This window comes from Coloeus monedula (assembly GCF_965178545.1).
Source record: "Coloeus monedula genome assembly, chromosome: 21".
Lineage (NCBI taxonomy): Eukaryota > Metazoa > Chordata > Aves > Passeriformes > Corvidae > Coloeus > Coloeus monedula.
The window spans coordinates 9,799,891-9,819,111 of NC_138801.1; the positions used below are offsets into that span (position 1 = coordinate 9,799,891).

Consider the following 19,221-nt stretch of genomic DNA (forward strand, 5'->3'; position numbering starts at 1 on the left):
ACTGTGCCCTGCAGGCCCTTCCTGCTCTGCCCACAGGGCTCAGGGCATTTTTCATTCTGTATCTGCCTCAAGGTGAGGGCAGGTCCATGGAAAGCTGCTGCTGCCAGGTCCCAAATAAATCCTTCATCACACAGCTTGTGACAGCAGCAGAGCTGCCCCAGCCCCGGGGCCCAGCCCAGGGAGGACCTGGAGCTGCTGGAGAGAGGCCAGAGGAGGCTCCAGGGGGATCAGAGGGATGGAGCAGCTCTGCTGGGAGGAAAGGCTGGGAGAACTGGGATTGTTCAGCCTGGAGAGGAGAAGCTTTGGGGTGACCTCAGTGTGGCCTTGCAGGACCTGAAGGTACAGGAAAGATGGAGAGAGACTGGTTACAAGTTCGGAGTGCCAGGACACAGGGAATGGCTTCAAACTCAAAGAGAGGAGGTTTAATTTAGAAAGAAATCCCTCCCTGTGAGGGTGGGCAGGCCCTGGCACAGGGTGCCCAGAGCAGCTGGGGCTGCCCCTGGATCCCTGGCAGTGCCCAAGGCCAGGCTGGACATTGGGGCTTGGAGCAGCCTGGGACAGTGGAAGGTGTCCCTGCCCTGGCAGGGGTGGCTCTGGGTGATCTTTAGGGTCCCTTCCAACCCAGGCCATTTTGTGATTGGAAGCTCTGTGGAAGCACAAGCATCCCTTAGCATTTAATTGGGACACAATCCCACTGTCTGGAAACAATATGTGAATTATCATAAACCACAGAAACACCAAATGTCAAAGAAACCGGCACGAATGGGTTGGGGAAAGCTGTGGGTGGTCCCACACGTTGGTGCTCCCTGTGTGCAGAATGCATCCCTGATGGAGAGCAGGCTGCTCACCTGAGCTGTTCCCATTACAAATCAGAACATCAAAAAAAAAAAAAAAAGAAATTTGGAAAAAAATTTAATTCAACCATAAAAAGGAATTAAGCAATGAAACCATGAAGTCCTGTCTCATTACAGGCAAAAGTGTTTTGGTTTTTTTTCCCTGGGGAAAGGAAGATTCTGAATACTTACCCAGTTTTTGTGGAGACTACATACTCACTCTCAGACTGAGATTTTCTAGTTGCCATTATTTTTATACCCCTTTAATAATACAGAATTAGCTAAGAATTACCAAAACCAGCGCCAAAATCCTGTTAAATAGATTCACCTGCAACCAGCTCCAACTCTAAGCACTGCCCACAGCCTTCTCATGGAAAAGGAAAACCACCTTTTAAGTGTTACATTGTGTTACAACCCAGCCTGAATTCCCACCAGGATTGGGGTCAGCCTGCCTCCTGAGGCCAGGCTCCTTTCCCAGACCAGCAGCAGCTGGTGATTCCTGCAATGGTCTCAGTGTTCCTGTCGGCATCCTCCTAATTCCTTCTATCCTCATCTCCAACCTGCAGCAGGGAAATTCAAGGCATCACTGCAATATCCAGCTAAGTTCATATTAACAGGAAGGGGAAGGAATTTTCTATAATAAATATATTAAGTTGCAAAAGAAAGCTAAAACCAGCTGCTTTTACCTCCCCACATATCAAGGCTGCTCTCCACTGCTCTGGAACATATCTGAAGCTCAGAGCGATGAAATTATACGGATGAAATGTTAAATATGGATTAAATGTTAAGTCAAGTACTGTAATCAGATGCTACCATTTAACTTACAACTAGAAAAAAGGTTGGCTCAAGGGAAAAAAAAAAAAACAAAAAACAAACACCAAAAAAATGTGAAGTGCAGCAAATCTACACAGCCAAACCCCTTATTTTCCAAAGGGAGAGTTCCTTTCAGAGAATGTTTTCAATTAAGCCTTCTCAAGCACGTTAACAGCTCTCATTCCCACAAAGCCGGGGCAGGTCTGACCCCAGTTCACCCCCAAGCCCCAAGTGCTGATGAGCCATCTGAGAGCTCAGGGAAGGGCTCAGGTGGCAGCAAGGCCCCAGTGCAAACCTTTCCACGTGGAATCATGGAATGGTTTGGTCTGCAAAGGACCTTAAAGCTCATCTCATTCCACTCCTTGCCACAGGCAGGGACACCTCCCACTGTCCCAGGCTGCTCCAAGCCCCAATGTCCAGCCTGGCCTTGGACACTGCCAGGGATGGGGCAGCTTCTTTGGGCAACAGCTCCCCTCATGTCAAATGTGAAGGTGAATAGCAAAACCACCTGAAAACAAATCAAAATTTCACTCCACTGCTCAGTTCATTTTTTTTTTGTTGCAGGAAGTCAGAAGAAAAAAAATCATTCCAAAACCTCAGCCCCTTCCCTGAAAGCAAAGCACCACCTGCACGTGGCTCCCAGCACTTTGTGAGGCACTGAGAGGGAACACCCAAACAAACGACCCTCAGGGAGAGGGTGAAGGAGAAAATACAAAAGCTACAAGTTAAAAAAAATAAAAAGGAGGAAAAAAGAGAATGCTGCTTCTGCTAAATAAAGAAAGAAAAACTGCAGGCTGCCAACACCCCCAGCACAGCTCTGCAGAGGTTTTGCACTGCCTGGGAGCTCTGGGGGGCTGAGGGAGCTCGGGCTGGGCGTGGAGCAGCGGCTGCAGGGCCAGAGAGCTCCTGTGCCAGCGGTGGTTGGGACCAGATGGCTCCCTGTGTTTTCCCACAACACTTTCCTCTTCCCACTGCAGCCGTCTGCTCCCTTTTGGCAACAACTTCAGGTGCCAAGGGTGTACAGAACCATCTCGAGCTGCCAAGCACTGCACAGGCGTCAGCCCAGGGAAAGAAAAGGAGAAGGGTGAAGGAGGAAAGGCCGAGTGACCCCACCAAACTCCCCCCTTGGCACGTGCCTGCTGCTTTCAGCCCAAATGGGTATTTTTATCCTGAACAGTCCATCTACCTACTTAAGTTTCTGTTTGTTTTATTTACAGGCTCTTAGTGTTGTCACACATCAAAACAAGCTGGCAGTGATCCCTAAGGAGTCCCCATTAGCAACACAGCTCCATTATGGATGTAACATTTCTCTGCCATCTCCAAAATAAGAGGAATCTTCAAACACCCACAAATTAGTTCTCACTGCAACGAGTTTCCACCATAAGTTGCACAGAAATTCAGGCTTCAGAAGGTTCAAGAGCTCAAGCACCATCAGCTTTTTCCTGTGCCTGTTCACCCAGAAGATTTTTAAGCACAAACAGGAGCATCAGCTCCAGACACCAAAAGTCAAAAAGGAAATTACCAAGAAATGTAAGTGGCTACACCTCAAGCAGCAGGTAACCTGTACTTAAAAAAATTATAAGCCATGAGAGAGCAGACTAATAATTCCTCAAAGGAGATTCACTCAAGAGATCTGTAACAGCATTTGAGGATGAGAAGAGGATGTTCAGGAAATGTCAAACACCAGTAATGAACAAAAAATGAATTCTGAATTAAATACATGGGTTTGTGAGGAACTGGAACTTGCACAAGCAACTTCACCCATGGATAAAGCAATTAATGACTCAGTTGTGAGCTGAACACATGGTTTTGTGGGCATGAGACAGACAAACAAGCTGGCAACAAATGGGACAATGATTTCAGACTAAACTTTGGATTTCCAGTGCCAATCTGGATCCCCTCCACAAGCATCTTCCACCGAGTCTTACGCTTACCACTCATGTGCAACCACAACACAAGAAAACTGCCTAAGAAACCCTTTGCTGGATGAAGCTTTTCAGCTGAGGAGGTCTGAAAGACTCTCACCCATGAGCTGGAGAGAATCAGACTCTCAGGTGCCGTGGGAACAGTGCCCTGGTATGGGATGTGTCTCCTGGAGTGACTTAGGGGAACTGAGGATGGCAAAACAAGGGCCAGAGAGGAGGCTGGTGAGTATTTCCAGGTCATTAAGACAACAAAGTTTTCAACTATAATGAAATGCACATTAAGGATGGGAATAGAGAAGCAGGAAGAATGAAAAAGGCTCATCCTGACCACTGCTGTAGAATCACAGAATGGTTTGGGTTGGAAATTACTTTAAAGATTATCTGTCCATGGGCAGGGACACCTTCCACTATCCCAGGTAGTTCCAACCTGGCCTTGGACACCGCCAGGGATCCAGGGGCAACCACAGCTTCTCTGGGCACCCTGTGCCAGGGGCTCCCCACCCTCACAAGAATTTCTCCCTAATCTCTGATCTAATCCTGCCCCCAGTTTAAAACCATTCCCCAACTGTCTTGTGGGGACCTGGCCGTATAAAGAGTCCCTCCCCCTCCTTTTCTTATAAGGCACTGGAAGGCCACAGGATTCTCTCCCAAACCTCCTCCCCAGCCCTGCGACCACCCCCAGGTATTGCTACCCCCTAACACAGCGTGAACCCCCCTCTGACAGGCGACAGTACCCGGCCATGACACTCTAAAATGACGAGCAGAGCTTGTTTGCTGTGATGCCAACATGGGAACACTCACCCACAGCACTGAGGGCGTGCTTGAGCTCCAGGGTGAAGGCTGTCAGCGGCACCTCCTCGGACACCGGCATGATCGCCACCGTGGACAGGTTGCTGGCAGGATTCCCTGCATCCCACTTGCTGCTGGAGCTGTGCAGTCCAAGAGGATGACCTGCCCACAGAGAAAACACCTGCCATCAGTCAGCCAGGCTGCAAACAGTGGATTGGCACCTTCAGGCAGGAGGGAAAGTGTCACTGTGTCACCGAACTGCTCCATGTCGGAGAAATGTAACACAGACCTGCACAGCACGGGAGAGCAGAGTCCCCACATATTTCATTTTAACAGGATAAAGATCAGTTGCCATCATTTTTGGTTGCTGGTACAGCATATGTGGGTTGAAGTCAGGCAATGTTAAAAACATGCCAGGAATATGTTCAATGAAACGTGGATTTACCTGACTGAGGAAGACAAAGTTAAAAGGCACTTAAAATCCCTTTACCGCAACTTTGGAACTGATTTAGCCCACAAGAGGAATTAGCTTAACTAACAAAATCCCCAAACCTGTTGTCAGTATTAAAATATTCCAAAAATTATCAATCCTTTCCTTTCAGTGTTCCTAAGCAAGGAAGGAAATACCTGTTTTCAGCAAAGCTCCTACAGAAAATGTCCATCTCCACCTGTTTGCCCTTCTCTCCAAGATGCAGAGCTTTACAGATATGGACTTAGGAGTATTAAAATAAAATACAGAACCTCTGAAGTAGCAGCAAAGTACCAGGGAACTCTCTCTTATATAATTTGGTGAGTAAGGACAGAGAGTCCGGGCAGAGGAAAAGCCATTTTGAGAGAAATCTGCAATGCATGTGAGGAAGATCAAGATCTTCCCAGACAGCTGAGAGCAGGTAAAAGCCAATGTTCTACAAACTGTTCTTATTCTTTTTTCTCTTTAGCTGAGCCTTCTCAGAAAATCTCACTCTGCTGCTAATGCCTGTTGACTCAGCTCCAAGTACACAAAAAATTTTGGATTTAAGTCAGGATTTCACATCCTGCTTATCTCATTTCACCCAGCAAAGGCCTAAGATGTACCATCAAGATGAATTCTTGAGCTGGGCATATAGAAATATTTGATATCCCCTGTGCAAACCCATTCAAAGGCTCAGTGCCAGAGTGACAGACCACTGGAGGGCACAAAGAAATATCAGATAACTTCTTTTTAAAAATATATTCAGCAATTGAGTTATTCATTTCAAATCTTCTAAAACAGCACTGCACAGAACATTAAATAGTTTTCCCCCTCCTTTTGGTGATCTTCAAGAAGATATCTGTAGGTTCAAACAGGATACACAGCAGAGCTCAACCCCTTCATCTCCACAGGCCCTTCCCTCCTCAGAACTTCAGTGGTGATTCTCTCATGGAACTCCTGTTACTCTCACTAATTTTCCTCCCACCTTCTCTGTTTCCTCCATTTTGCCCTGTTCCCCTGAGCCACAGAGGCACTTCAGCAGGCACAGAAGTTAAAGTACAATTATCACCAGGTATTTGTGCTCAAGTGATTGCACCCAGAAAGCTGAGCAGGTGAAGAAACAGCAGGTTCCCTTCCCCAGACTGCTCTCAAATGGGAAAATTGGTGACCTTCATTTTCAGTCTCCTTGGAATGTGGCAAAACCAGCAACTGAAATAATTAAAACCCCTCAACCAACCCAAACCCAAACATTCCTCAGCACCAAAGAGCCCCACAACATCTTCAGCAGTTAACAGGCATCTGCTTGCTTTTAAATGCTGCTCAAGAAAATTGGGATAATTCCCTCCTACTCCCTTCAGTCTGCAAAGAGACTTTGTGTTGGTGCTGCCACAAACACAAAGCTTCAGAACCAACCCATGGCAGGCCTTTTCCTCCCAAACAATCCATTAAAATACTGCAAATACAGGCATTTTAAGTCAGTCTTTATGCTGCTGCTGAGCACAGTGCTCTGACCCCAGCCCATTACAGCTGCTGTTTCCAATGCTCCCTTTACTTTGCTCTTGCAAGAAATTCCAGGGAAATTTCACTGCACACAGGCAGCAACACTTCTCTATCTCAATTGCAAATCACTCCATCCCCCCACCCCGTTAACCATGCTCTGCCAAAAACAACATGTGTACACAGAATAAAAATCACCATCCATGTGTACCTACAGCTGTTACAGACCACAGACTCTCTGGTCTGCGAGGGGTAGAGACCTCAAAGCTCATTCAGTCCCAGCCCTGCCATGGGCAGGGACACCTCCCACTGGCCCAGGCTGCTCCAAGCCCCAATGTCCAGCCTGGCCTTGGGCACTGCCAGGGATCCAGGGGCAGCCCCAGCTGCTCTGGGCACCCTGTGCCAGGGCCTGCCCACCCTCCCAGGGAACAATTCCTTCCCAATCTCCCATCCAGCCCTGCCCTCTGGCAGTGGGAAGCCATTCCCTGTGTCCTGTCCCTCCATCCCTTGTCCCCAGTCCCTCTCCAGCTCTCCTGGAGCCCCTTTAGGCCCTGGAAGGGGCTCTGAGCTCTCCCTGGAGCCTTCTCCTCTCTAGACCGAAATTTAGCAATGAATTTCCTTTCCAAGTATGCACTGCCTACTTCCAAATTTAAGGATGCAAGTCTGGCTCCAAGGAAGCCCCAGCGTCAATGGGAATAGTCCAGGAATGAGTCTTACCTCCCTGCTGCAGACTGCCAAGAATCTTCTCGCCCAGCAAGTGAATAAGTCTGGTCACAACCTGGGAGAGAAAGGAAAAAAAAAGAAACATTCAGGCAGAATGTACTAGAAGGAGAGCATCCACATGGAGGCTTCCAAACTTTTTAAAGATGTTCCCTCAAGTTGAGCCACACAGAGTCAAGGGTTTGCAGATGTAGCTTCTTTGCTAGCTGTAATATACAGTGACTGATCATTTGTCTTGATTTCTCCTACCTTGTTTTACTTTAATTTGGAAAAACAAGAAAACAAAACAACCCCAGAACAGGCAGGATTTAACTTGCTTTGGGGAAAGAAAAAGACAAAAAAGAAAAAAACCTGATTATTTGGAGAAACATGTCAAACTGCATTCTCAGCTCTCCTCATTTCTCTCTGCAGTGCACCTGCACCTCTAAGTCACTCTCACTGCTCAGTGGGTGCTGCACAGTTACACCTTTTGTAGGTGCTAAAGGCTCAAAAAGGTTCAAGTCTGTGTTCAAACAGACTCTTCCCCAGTCCTGGTGAATGGTTTACAGTAGGCAATTTAAAACATTTGGGGAAAAAGAAAAAAAGGGATAAATACACCCCCTCAACACCTGCAGAATCACAGCAAACTACCTAAGAAATTGCTGTCCCCCTCCAATCATGTTTGCCTGGTAATTCATGTTTGAAGGCACAGATGTTCTCCCAGCTGTTTTTCCAGCAGGACTCACATCAATATAAACTAATATTCCAATAGCCAAACGTATCTCCAAACTGACAAGCCTCTCTCCATCATGAACAATCAATAACTCCTGACAAGTGGGGCAGCAGAAGACAAATCACTGCAATATCAAAAAGCGACAGACATGGAAAACGCAGCGTTTATTCAGAAAGCTCTACACAGATGTTTTACCAAATAAGGAGAAGAGTCATTTAAATGCCTTAAGGATTAACAGAGCAATCATTAAATATTCTCCCCCAGACAAATAATTCAAAATCAAAATAGGACATTAAAAAACCCCCAAAACAACCAAAACCAACCAAAGTTCTCCAAAGTTAACAGGCAAAACAAGCAGCAGCCAGGTTACCTGGACAAACACTGCTCCTACAGGAACAGGCACTTCAGGATGCATCTTCCAAATAAAGGGCCATGTGGGCACCAAGACAGGTCAGGATGCCCACCTGAATCATTTATACATCTTGCTTTAACAATGAAATCTGATGCTGCAGATTGCCCTGCACTATGGAACGCTGTGTATGAAGCACTAAAATATTTTAAGTTCTCTAGGGGAAAAGGGGGAAGAGCAAACAGGAGGCTTCCAGCACATGGTGACTTGTAGTGGAGCACAGATAAAAGCTAACCAAGGTTATTTCAGGGATTTCATAGCATGGTTTGGAGTGGAAGAGACCTTTAAAGCCTATCCAGTCCAACCCCTGCAGTGAGTAGGGACACCTTCCACTAGCCCAGGTTGCTCAGAGCCCTGTCCAACCTGGCCTGGGACACTTCCAGGCATCCAGAGGCATCCCCCACCTCTCTGAGCCTGTGCCAGTTCTGCCCCATAGCCATGACTGCAAGATCCTGAAGATGTCACATCAACATCTCCTCAGTGACCACGATAAATCCCTTGGAAGTGCCTCTTACTTGCCCCAAGAGCAGGCACACAGCGTCCATGCCTGCTGCCACCGATGTGGCAATGACAGCAGGAAAGCTCCCAGCCTTATCCTGGAATCTCAGACAGGATCTAAAATGCTTCCCTTTGTCCAAAATACGCCAGAATCTGACCATCACCCAACCACACAACTTGTTTCCACTTCAACACCACCAGGCTCTGTGGCTCTGGGCTTCCCCAAAGGCACCGTGTGCAGCTACGGAAAACTGCCCCAACTACGGGGAGAATTCAGGGGAACAGGGAATTCTTAACAAAAACAGAGACTGACTGCCCTTGCTAAAGGAGCTAATCTGCCCCCAGAGCATATTTGCTCAATACCCAGCTCACAGCCTTCACCTAAACCCACAGCAGCAGAGCAGGACTTTCCTTCAGCAGTTTCGGGAGGGGCTGTGAACATTTTACACTTCTGAAGCACTTAAGCATCAGAATTTTAATTACTTACTAAAACCATCTCCTGTATTTATAACTTTTTCTGCTTTACAGGCAGCTAAGGAGAGCTCCAGCTAAGTTACAAAATATGTCCAAGGTTAATGATGGAACTAAGAATAGAACCTATTGGTCTCATTTTCCAGTTGGCTGCTCCTATTACCAGGAAATATTATTTGTCCTGTTTGCTGGAGCAAACCTTACAGCCTTGGTATGTATAGATAGGGAAAATTATTTCCCTGGTGACTTTGTACAACAAGCAAAGCTGCTCCCCAGAACGGGATGAGTCACTCTGTCGCAGTCATGGCAACATCCAAGGAACATCAATTTGGGATCCGAGCTCAGAACTGAAATTTCCACAGTTTTATATTACATACGCTAGATATCCTTCCACAAAAAGGCAATGTTTTCCTTTAAAAGGGACTTGTCCATCCTTTTGAGGGAGAAATCAATACAAATCCCATCTCTCCATCGAGAACAGACCTGACCTGATCGACCCACAGCCCTCGCTGTGCAGGGCAGCGGGAGCAGCTCTCCCCAAAGTCAGGGCAGCTGGGGAGAACTGAAAAACGAGAGGAAAAATTCATCCTTCAGCTTTCCAAGCCCCTTTATTCTCACTCCCACACAGCAGGAGGGCACTGGAAGGAGCAGCACAGCTCAGGGCAGCCCAAGAGACAACAAGGAAGCCAAGGGATCTGGGAGAAGACAGGGATGGCTTGGACAGGGAGGAGGAGGAGGAACAAGCAGGAATAAGCCCTTGGGCTAGGAGCAAAATGACAGAGATTGAAGGGAAACAGTTATCCCAAGTGTGTCCGGAGGAGATGGAGGCAGAAGGGCAGGTATAGGGTGGGTACCTCGGTGCAGACTCTGGCCTGTGACTGAGCAGTCCCTTAACCCTCCTGTTCATTTTGTAAGAAATTCAAGGTGGGGCTCAGTCTCTTATCCCAGGTGAGAAGTGACAGGACATGAGGAAACAGCCTTGAGCTGTGCCAGGGGAAGTCCAGCTGGATATTAGGAAAACCTTCTTCACTGAAAGGGAGGTCAAGCACTGGCACAGGTCGTCCAGGGCAGTGGTGGAGTCACCATCCCTGGAAGTGTTCACAAAATGTGTGGATGTGGCACTTGGGGACACGGGTTAGTGGTGATCATGGTGGTACTGGGGGAATGGTTGGACTTTACGATCTTGGGGGACTTTTCCAACCTTAACAATTCACAGAAAGCTCTGGGAATTGGCAGTGAGGGTTTAGGCAGAGGGGTAGGGCAGGACCTGGACAACACAGCGAGTGTCCATCCTCTGGGGGTGCAGCCCCCAGCACTGCCCCGCACTCCTGAGCCAGGCACAGCCTGGGCACTGCTTTTCCCAGAGCCTTCTGCACCCCTTCCCAAGGGAACACCAGTCTTTCCCAATCACAGTACCAGAATAGCCCAGAACACTTCCCAGACATCTGCACAAGCAAAATTCTCTCATTCCCAGGGTGTCACCATCACCCAGGGCTAGACAGCCCTCCCAGTCGGAAGTGTCTGCTGTGCTCATCCCTACGGCACATCCTGGATTTTACAGTCTCTTCTAGCACCCAGCCCTGCAAACACCCCTCCTGCTGGCACAGGATCAGGCAGTTTCAATTTAAGGCTTGAAGAAAAATCTACAAGAAGGCAGCGAGTCGGAGCCCAGACAGATCAAACAACACCAGGAGGTTCCTAATTTAGGCGAGGATCGTTAATTGCCTGTAAAGCAAACGCAACTTTGGGACCCCTCATGCTGGGGATGCAGCTGAGCTTGCTTTGGTTGGTGAGGCAGTTGAATTAATCCTTCCTTATGGTTAGGAACAGCAGTGGCAGTGAGTGCACCCAGCTCAGTTAATCACAGTAACGAGCAGCGGAGCCGTGGATCGGACACTTGGCTGTCAGGACAGGCCTGCTCAGAGCTCCCCAAACTGTGCCAGGAAACACAGCTTCCCACCCACTGCTGCCTGCCCAGGCTGGGAGGTGACTCAGGAAGGTCACAGAACACCCAAAGAGGCACTACAGGGGCTCATGGAGCGAGCCTGGAGCCATGGGGTCTGCCTGGGCTGGGGAGGTGACCGAGTTCACCATCGAAAATATCCCCAAAGCACACAAAACCCCACTCTCCTGAGCTTACGCAAGAGTTTTCAGGCCACATGGATGAAATCTGATCTAGCAGGTCTAAAAAATGGAGTAAATCTCCATTTCAAAAGCTGCTTGGGGCTCCAGGTGCATCAGTGCTGTTCTCCAAAAGCCCGAAAGCCCTGCAGCTCCCACAGACATCACTGCAAATGTCAGCTCATAGCCCTGGCCCAGGGCAGGATGTTCAGGTGAGACATTTTACAAGGGAAATAACCATTATTCCTCCTCCTCCTGCCATCCACTCCCCTTTTCAGATGAACTCTCCAGAACACTTTTGTGCAGCGTAAAACAGGACAAAGAATTTCTGCTTCTCACATGGTGTTGGAGAGCACTTCCCTCAGCACAGTTCCACCTCTCTGACCCAGCTCACCACTCACTACCTCCTCTACCTGCAAACATCTCGTCTTCATGGTTGTTTCAGGATCAACTCCATCCCAGTGAGACCTGCTGAGGCTCCCTCAGCACCCCAAACCCCCAGATCTCTCCTGTCTAATGGGACAGTCTGTTCCTGCATCGGCTGCAGAGAAGATTCTGGGAAACCATTAATTTTCCCTCTGCTTAACTAATGTTCAATTAGTCCACAGACCTGCAGCCTCTGCAATCGTGGCAGGGCAAGACCTGAACACCACATCCCAAGGGACTGTATTTCCTTACTTTAGGATGATTAATTCCTGTTTCAAAAGCAGGATGTGGCCAGGCAGGATTTCAGCTCTGCTGTTGACGGTGCCAGCACAGGGCTGAGTGCTCCATCCATCCTGGGGCTGAGGTGTTATCAGAGCACCACTTGCTCCATAGCCACTGTAATTCCCACACTAAGAGGTTACAGTCACTCTGCAGTGCTGTATTTCCTATAATCCCTTTAAATATTTCAAACTATTACCTACCCCTGCTAATCTTCCAAGGCTGGCTTCTGGTTAAAGCTTTTGTTCCTATTCAACTGTGAAACTCAAGAGCTGATTTACAAAAAGCTCTTTTGGAAGTGATTTTCATGAGAATTCAGTTGGAAAGTATTTTCCTGTGGACATTTATTTCATTCTGTGAATGCTATGGATTGCCTTGCAAATTGAATTATCTGATAGACAACAACTAATCCAAACAAAGCTTGCTCCATTTTAGGTAACTTTTGATTTAGAGAAAATTATACCTGAAGGGAGCCTACAAGAAACCTGGAGACAGGGCCTGGAGGGACAGGACACAGGGAATGGCTTCCCACTGCCAGAGGGCAGGGCTGGATGGGATACTGGGAAGGAATTGCTCCCTGGGAGGGTGGGCAGGCCCTGGCACAGAGCAGCTGTGGCTGCCCCTGGATCCCTGGCAGTGCCCAAGGCCAGGTTGGATGGGCCATGCCCATTCCCTGGGGAGCCTGGGCAGTGCCCCAGCTCCCTCTGGGGAAAGAACCTTTCCCTGATGCCAACCTAAACCTCCCCTGACACAGGTCACTGGTCACCAGAGAGAAATTAAATATGTTCGATAACAATCTACCGGTGCCTCCACAGCAGGGAATTGCAGAGCTTCACATCCAGATGTGATTTAGTTAAAGGACCTGTAAAAGGGTTTTGTGCCACACAGAGACCTTGTGAATGAGCTGCCATGAAAAACAGGCCTGCCAAGGGTTTTCTGTTCTACAAAACAAAAACAACTGGAGTAAAATAGCGCAAACAGCCACACAAATCCACAGAACAGCTTCTGGGAGCTCTTTCTAGGAGCTGAGATTATCCTCTACCAGCTTTCTTAAGGGCTTCTTCTAAGGGACAAGGGAGGAGGAGAGGTAAATTAGATCCTCAGCTTGAATAAAACCAGGGTGTTATTGAAGCTTCACACAGCCCCAGATCAGATAAGCACCGGCTTGTCCTGGAATCAGGGAGCTTAGCAAGGGGGCTCCGATTGAAACTTCTGACGTTTGATCAGTGCTGTGACAAAGCAAATCCTCAGTGCTCCCTCAAACAATTCCTGGCACCTTTTCAAATGCTGCTGAGGCACACGGAGGAACTGAAGCTTTATCCTGGGGCTGTTTGAGCTTCTAACGCTTGGGATCAATCTTGTCTTGAAGAAAAATGTCATTCTGGCACCGGTGCTGATCAAACCCCCGCTCCTGCCAGCCTTGCTCAGTGACCACGGCATTCCCACTGAATTCCTTCTCTCCATTTCATGTCCACTCCTCCTACAGTCGAGGAACACTTATTGGAATGGACCAAGAGAACAAAGACAGAAAAATCCAGAAGCACAGCCTCTCCTGACCTATTCCCCAGTGCCACATCAAGCTGAAGCCATGACGCACAATCTGCCCAGCTCCTGTGGGCAGCATTTTGGAAAGAGGGCACATTACAGAGCTCACTTTGTAAGGCAGATAACCCTGGGGAAGGCTCCAGCCACTTCAGAGAGGCCCTGTTCAAATACTCATATAAAGATAGCACAACTTCAGTTGGAGATGGATGACAGGTTCTGAATATATTTAAACCCCAAGGGCAGACTCAGAGAATCAAAAGAAAGATGCAGAAAATCTCCTTCTATTTCTCAGCACGCGTTTCCAGCACGCCAAAGGTTGTCTCACAGTTCAGCCCCCACAGCTCCCAAGCAGTTTCTCAGCAGCATTTCCATCAGCAACCAGCAGGTCTAAATTTCAAGCTAGAATTCTAAAAACTAACTCAGCTCAGAAGAGGCAAAGCTAATCTAGGAAATGTGATCCCAGCTCTGCAGCGATGTTAGAACATCTCTGTGATCTGCTCACAGATTTTTGTGCTCTCGCTGCTGCCTCGACGCTGCTTTGTGGTGCCAGGAATCGTGAGCTGGTTCCCTGTCCTACTTTCCAGAACTGAAGGCAGGGATGAAAATAGAAAGAATCAATTCCTTTCCACTCCTGCAAGGCTGGAAAGCTTCGAACGGCACCAGAAATGAGCACAGAGGCTGTCAGGGAGCAAATGCTCTGGCTGGCAGAGAGCCCTGAGGGCTGTGCTAGAGAGCTGGGGGCATCAGGGTGGACAAAACCATTAAAGTCTGGCACCACGGACCACTTTCCATCAGGAATGTTTAGGATGCCATATCCAGAGTGAATCAAGGTTGAGGTGCTTTCCTGAGAAGCCAGACAATGTAGGCTTGACTTCTGCAGACTGAGCAGGATCTAGAAATCAACAACTGTCATTTCTGGGCACAAAATCAGAAGTTTTGGCCGTTATTTATAACTGAGGTCAGGCTCCCCACGCTCACCCATCTGTTTCAGCCCTCAGAATAACCTGAGCTACGGTTGGGCACATGGAAGATCCCAGCAGATCAGCTCCTGTCTCTCCCAGGACCAAAGCAGCTGTCCAGGAGACAAAACAGATCATATAGATCTTCCCCCAAGAATCAGCCATTCCACTTCTCTGGATTGTACACTGCAGCTCAAGGAACTGGAATTACTGCCTGGACTAACAGACCACAATTTCCCTCATTTCACACAGTTCTCACTGGCAAGCACCACCCACGTCCTACAATTTTTTTTACACACCAGGTAATGTTTTCTTACAGTGCATTCCACAGTTGGAACCCTTCCTGGATCACCTACAAACACGGCATGGCTGGGGAAAAGTCTGCAGGATGGAGTCCTCCCACTAACTCCTAAAATGAAAGGGTTTTTCACCCTTCATAGGAACTGTCTGGAGCCTCCTCATGAGGGGGCAGCTCCAATTTCTGCTCTCTGACAGTGACAGGAGCAGAGGGAACGGCTGGAGCTGTGTTAGGGAGGCTCAGGCTGAGAGCAGGGAAAGGTTCTTCCCCCAGAGGGTGCTGGGCACTGCCCAGGCTCCCCAGGGAATGGGCACGGCCCCGAGGCTGCCAGAGCTCCAGGAGCGTTTGGACAGCGCTGCCAGGGATGCCCAGGGTGGGGCTGTTGGGGGGTCTGGGCAGGGCCAGGGGTGGGACTGGATGGTCCTGGTGGGTGCCTCCAGCTCAGGATGCTCTGTGGTTCCATGATTCTGTAAAGCTCAAGGGTAACAAAGAGAGGGAAACCCAAGCTCAGGAACTGCTCAGTTTTTGGCTGTTAACACACACACACGCTATTTAGGCTCTACAGAAGTTGCCAAGAGGAACACCAAAAAAAATCCAGTTCTCTCTTGAACTAAGAGAGGATTTCACCAGACTCAGGGCACCAGCACCACTGTTGGTCATTATTCACCAAGTGAGACTCATGCCAACTTACCCTCACCAGGCAGTGCAGGAGCATGGAGCTGACAGAGGCAGAGTTGCTTTTTGTCCTGTGTTTTTCTGCTTGGCAGGGGGAAATCCTCCACACCACTCTGCTGAATCACCAGCCAGCTCTTACTACCCAGTCAATTATTTCAGAACTACTGCACCTGCTATCCCTTCATTACTTTATTACTTCTGCTTGAATGGAGAAAACAACATCATAAACCCTGGGTATAAATCACTCTCCTAGACTAACAGCCAAGAAAATCGGACAGAGAGAATTCATTTGGTCCATTCCCCTGCTCAGCACTAAGCATTACGCCACTGATCATTTTGGAAGGGGTTATAAAAACAAGTAACAATCTTTTAGTCTTTCTGGGGAGCAGAATGAGCATTTTCTCACTACCCAACTGCTGCCATTTCAGTTCAGTCCCAGTTGCTCTGTTCCAGTATGGTGAGCAGCTTCTGCCCTTTCTAGCACAAGACAACTTTATACATCTGAAAATAGCCACCATGTCTTCCCTTAACCTTTCACAGGCTTTTTGCCTTTATAGCTCAGTATTTCTAAGCAGCACTCAGCCACCTCCTTTTGTCCTCCAGACTCCCTTCCTTTGGTCTGCCTCTGCCTTCAGATGTGCTGCCACAGGCTGGTGCTGAAGCTTTTCCATCATCAAGGAAAATGTCAAGGTTTCTTCAGTCCAGAAACATTCTGTTAGCATAGTTTAGGGCTTTTTTGCAACTGCATGACACTGTCCAGGCATGGGCAGCTTTTGATCCTCTAATGCCTGGATTCTTTTTCTAATAAAGTGAACCAGCCCCTGTCCTCTGCACACCATTTATCAGTTTCCAGCTCTTCTCTCCAGTAAGATCCTTTTAAGTTTAATTTGGATGTTCTAGTTGTCTCCCAACTTTCTACCCTAGAGTTTTGCTCCATCACTTCAATTCTCTCTCACTTCTGTCCTTCCTCTCTCACCTGCATCCAAAGCAGCGTGGGCAGCAGGGCAGGGGGATTGTGCCCCTGTGCTCAGGTGAGACCCCACCTGCAGAGCTGCCCCAGCCCCGGGGCCCAGCACAGGAAGGACCTGGAGCTGCTGGAGAGAGGCCAGAGGAGGCTCCAGGGGGATCAGAGGGATGGAGCAGCTCTGCTGGGAGGAAAGGCTGGGAGAGCTGGGATTGTTCAGCCTGGAGAGGAGAAGCTTTGGGGTGACCTCAGTGTGGCCTTGCAGGGCCTGAAGGTACAGGAAAGATGAAGACTCTGTCCAAGGGTCTGGAGTGCCAGGACCCAGGGAATGGCCTCCCAGTGCCAGAGGGCAGGGCTGGATGGGATATTGGGAAGGAATTGTTCCCTGGGAGGGTGGGCAGGCCCTGGCACAGGGTGCCCAGAGCAGCTGGGGCTGCCCCTGGATCCCTGGCAGTGTCCAAGGACAGGTTGGACATTGGGGCTTGGAGCAGCCTGGGACAGTGGGAGGTGTCCCTGCCATGGCAGGGGTGGCACTGGATGAGCTTTGAAGGTTTCTTCCAACCCAAACCATTATATGATGGACCTAGCAGCCAAAAAGAGAACACACAAGGCCTCTGAAATCATTAAAATATTTTACCTTAAATTCTTGAGAGTCTGAAGGCATTAACTGCATAAATCACCTACATAAAGTCTATCTAATGTTCCTCTTTCTATTTCTAGTGGGGTTCTAAAATAATCCCATAGAAAAAAAAGTTCTCACATTTTTTATCCCAGTTTTACATCGACTTAGAATTTGGAGACCTCAAACAGCAGCACGAATGTGTCTTTCTAACAACCTATGTTGCAACACATTTCCTTAAAATATCTATGTTAGCATTTTGTTTCATTGCAACTAATTAGCCAGACTATAGGCAAGTCTAGATAAAACCAATTCCATACTGAAAAAGGTCAGGAATTTGAGGCTGATGGGCTGTACTCTGCAGACACGGGAAGACAATTGAATTCTATTACAAATAAATGTTTTGAATTGTGCTATAAATGTAACATTCGAGCTCAATTTTAACTGCAAAGCAGAGATTCACAGCTCCACAGAGATCACTGTTCAGGGGAAAACAACTCTGCCAGCTGGCAGAAAGGGAAGAGAGAGAAAAGAGACACTGAAATAAATTCCTGCCCCAGATAAAGAGGCAGAATTAGAACCCAGCCTTAGTGCAGAGCAGTGTTCAAAGCATTGCTCAATGTTTAGGCCAGGCTGGATGAGCTTGGAGCAACCAGGTCAGGGGAAGGCTCCCTGCCCATGGCAGGGGGTGGAACAGGATAAATTTTAAGGTCCCTTCCAACTCAAACCAGTCTAGGATACTGGTAATTTACAGTCTGTATGTTTAGCAGTTACATTTAAAATCATCCACTACACAAGCAGAAAGGTGGGTTTGAATCCTCCCTGGGTCATTTCCTCTCTCCTGGATCAGTCACAAGGACAGTGATGGTTGACAGCAGTTCCAGAGTGGATGTGACATGTTTGGGATGTCCCCAGTTTGTGGGGAGCTCTGTACTGAGCTCCCATTTCATGAACCTCGGCAGGGAATCAAATTAAATAGAGAGGAATAAACTCACAGGTCTGTTCAAGTGAGCTCCAGGGACCATAAGTTCCTTAATAATCCCCAACAGAAGTTCAGAAACACTTCAGCAAAAATAATGCTTACAGGGAAACCAGGAAGATAATTTTTCACTGACATAACTTCCAAACACTTATTGCCATAATTAAATTCTCCTGGCAATAATACAGATAAAACCCTATAGCTTTGGTACTATGAAAAAAAAAGTTGCTACAGGTGTTAGCAAAGCGAGAGAATACAAGTATTTAAATCAGGTTTATTATTTTTGCAGGGTTTTTTTGAAGAAATCTGGTAAAAAAAAAAAGTCTAGGTCTTAAAGACAGTAAAATGACAAATCAGAAATAATTTGAAGTAACAGCATTAAAGAATTTCCTTTAAGGCCAGTGCAATGATTTAGTGCTTAGTATAATGTCCCTGATGCACTTAAGGACAAAAGAATTAAATTTCAAGTCTGTCAGTCTCCAAATTTTCAGGAGAGAGATATAATGTCAAGTGAATTAAAGAAGATGGATGAGCTGATGGATTCAAGGGGAGCAATCAGAGTGTTCAGGACACACACAGATCTGGCAGGTGCAGAATGAGGATCCACAACCTAAAATGGCAGGAAGAGGGAAACCAACCCCCAAATATCAAAGCTCTGGGAATAAAGGCACAGAGAACCAAGGTCGGACTCTGAGCCCCAGCGAGGAGGAGGAACAAAGAACAATTCTAAAGTGATTTTAGAAGCCAAACTCCCATTTCCCATCAGTAGCACTGAGTGAGTTCCACTTTGCTAACATCCTACATTTACGTAGGACCCTTCCCAGATACACAAAGCAACCCTGCAATAAAATCCTGCTACAATTGATCAGAGGACAGTGCAAGGAAAGCTGGTGGGAGCCTGGGATGGATCCGCTCAGGCGGACAAGGAGCAGGTGATGTTTTCTCAGAATGCATCCCTCGAACATGTTGGGGTTTTAGGAGCTCTCCTGGTTTTTTGTTGTTGGGGTTTTTTTTGGTTTTGTTTTTTTTTTTTTTCCTATTAAAGGAATTTTCCCCCCATACATGTTGCTAGGGGAACAAATGGCTAGGTACTTAAGAAAAACAAAAGACCTGGCTGCTCTTTTTGTTTCACCTGAGTGTGTGGGCAGTCGGTCTTGGCGTTGGGACAGAGAGGGAGTCTGCTTCTTCAGCTGCTTTTCCTTTCTACTGGAGAAGCTCTGGGATCCCAAGCCCGCCTT

The 19,221-nt window shown here is 47.8% G+C and overlaps 1 protein-coding gene across 2 annotated transcripts in view; it reads right to left on the bottom strand.

Moving 5' to 3' along the window:
* Window positions 1-19,221, bottom strand: part of PNPLA7 (patatin like domain 7, lysophospholipase) — a 117,494-nt gene that overhangs the window by 51,950 nt on the left and 46,323 nt on the right. For both annotated transcript variants that reach the window (XM_082295373.1, XM_082295372.1), the window contains exons 21-22: window positions 7,026-7,086; window positions 4,373-4,522 (exon numbers count right to left, since the gene is read on the bottom strand). In XM_082295373.1, the coding sequence (XP_082151499.1) occupies window positions 4,373-4,522; window positions 7,026-7,086 (211 nt within the window). The remainder of the gene's footprint in view (window positions 1-4,372; window positions 4,523-7,025; window positions 7,087-19,221) is intronic.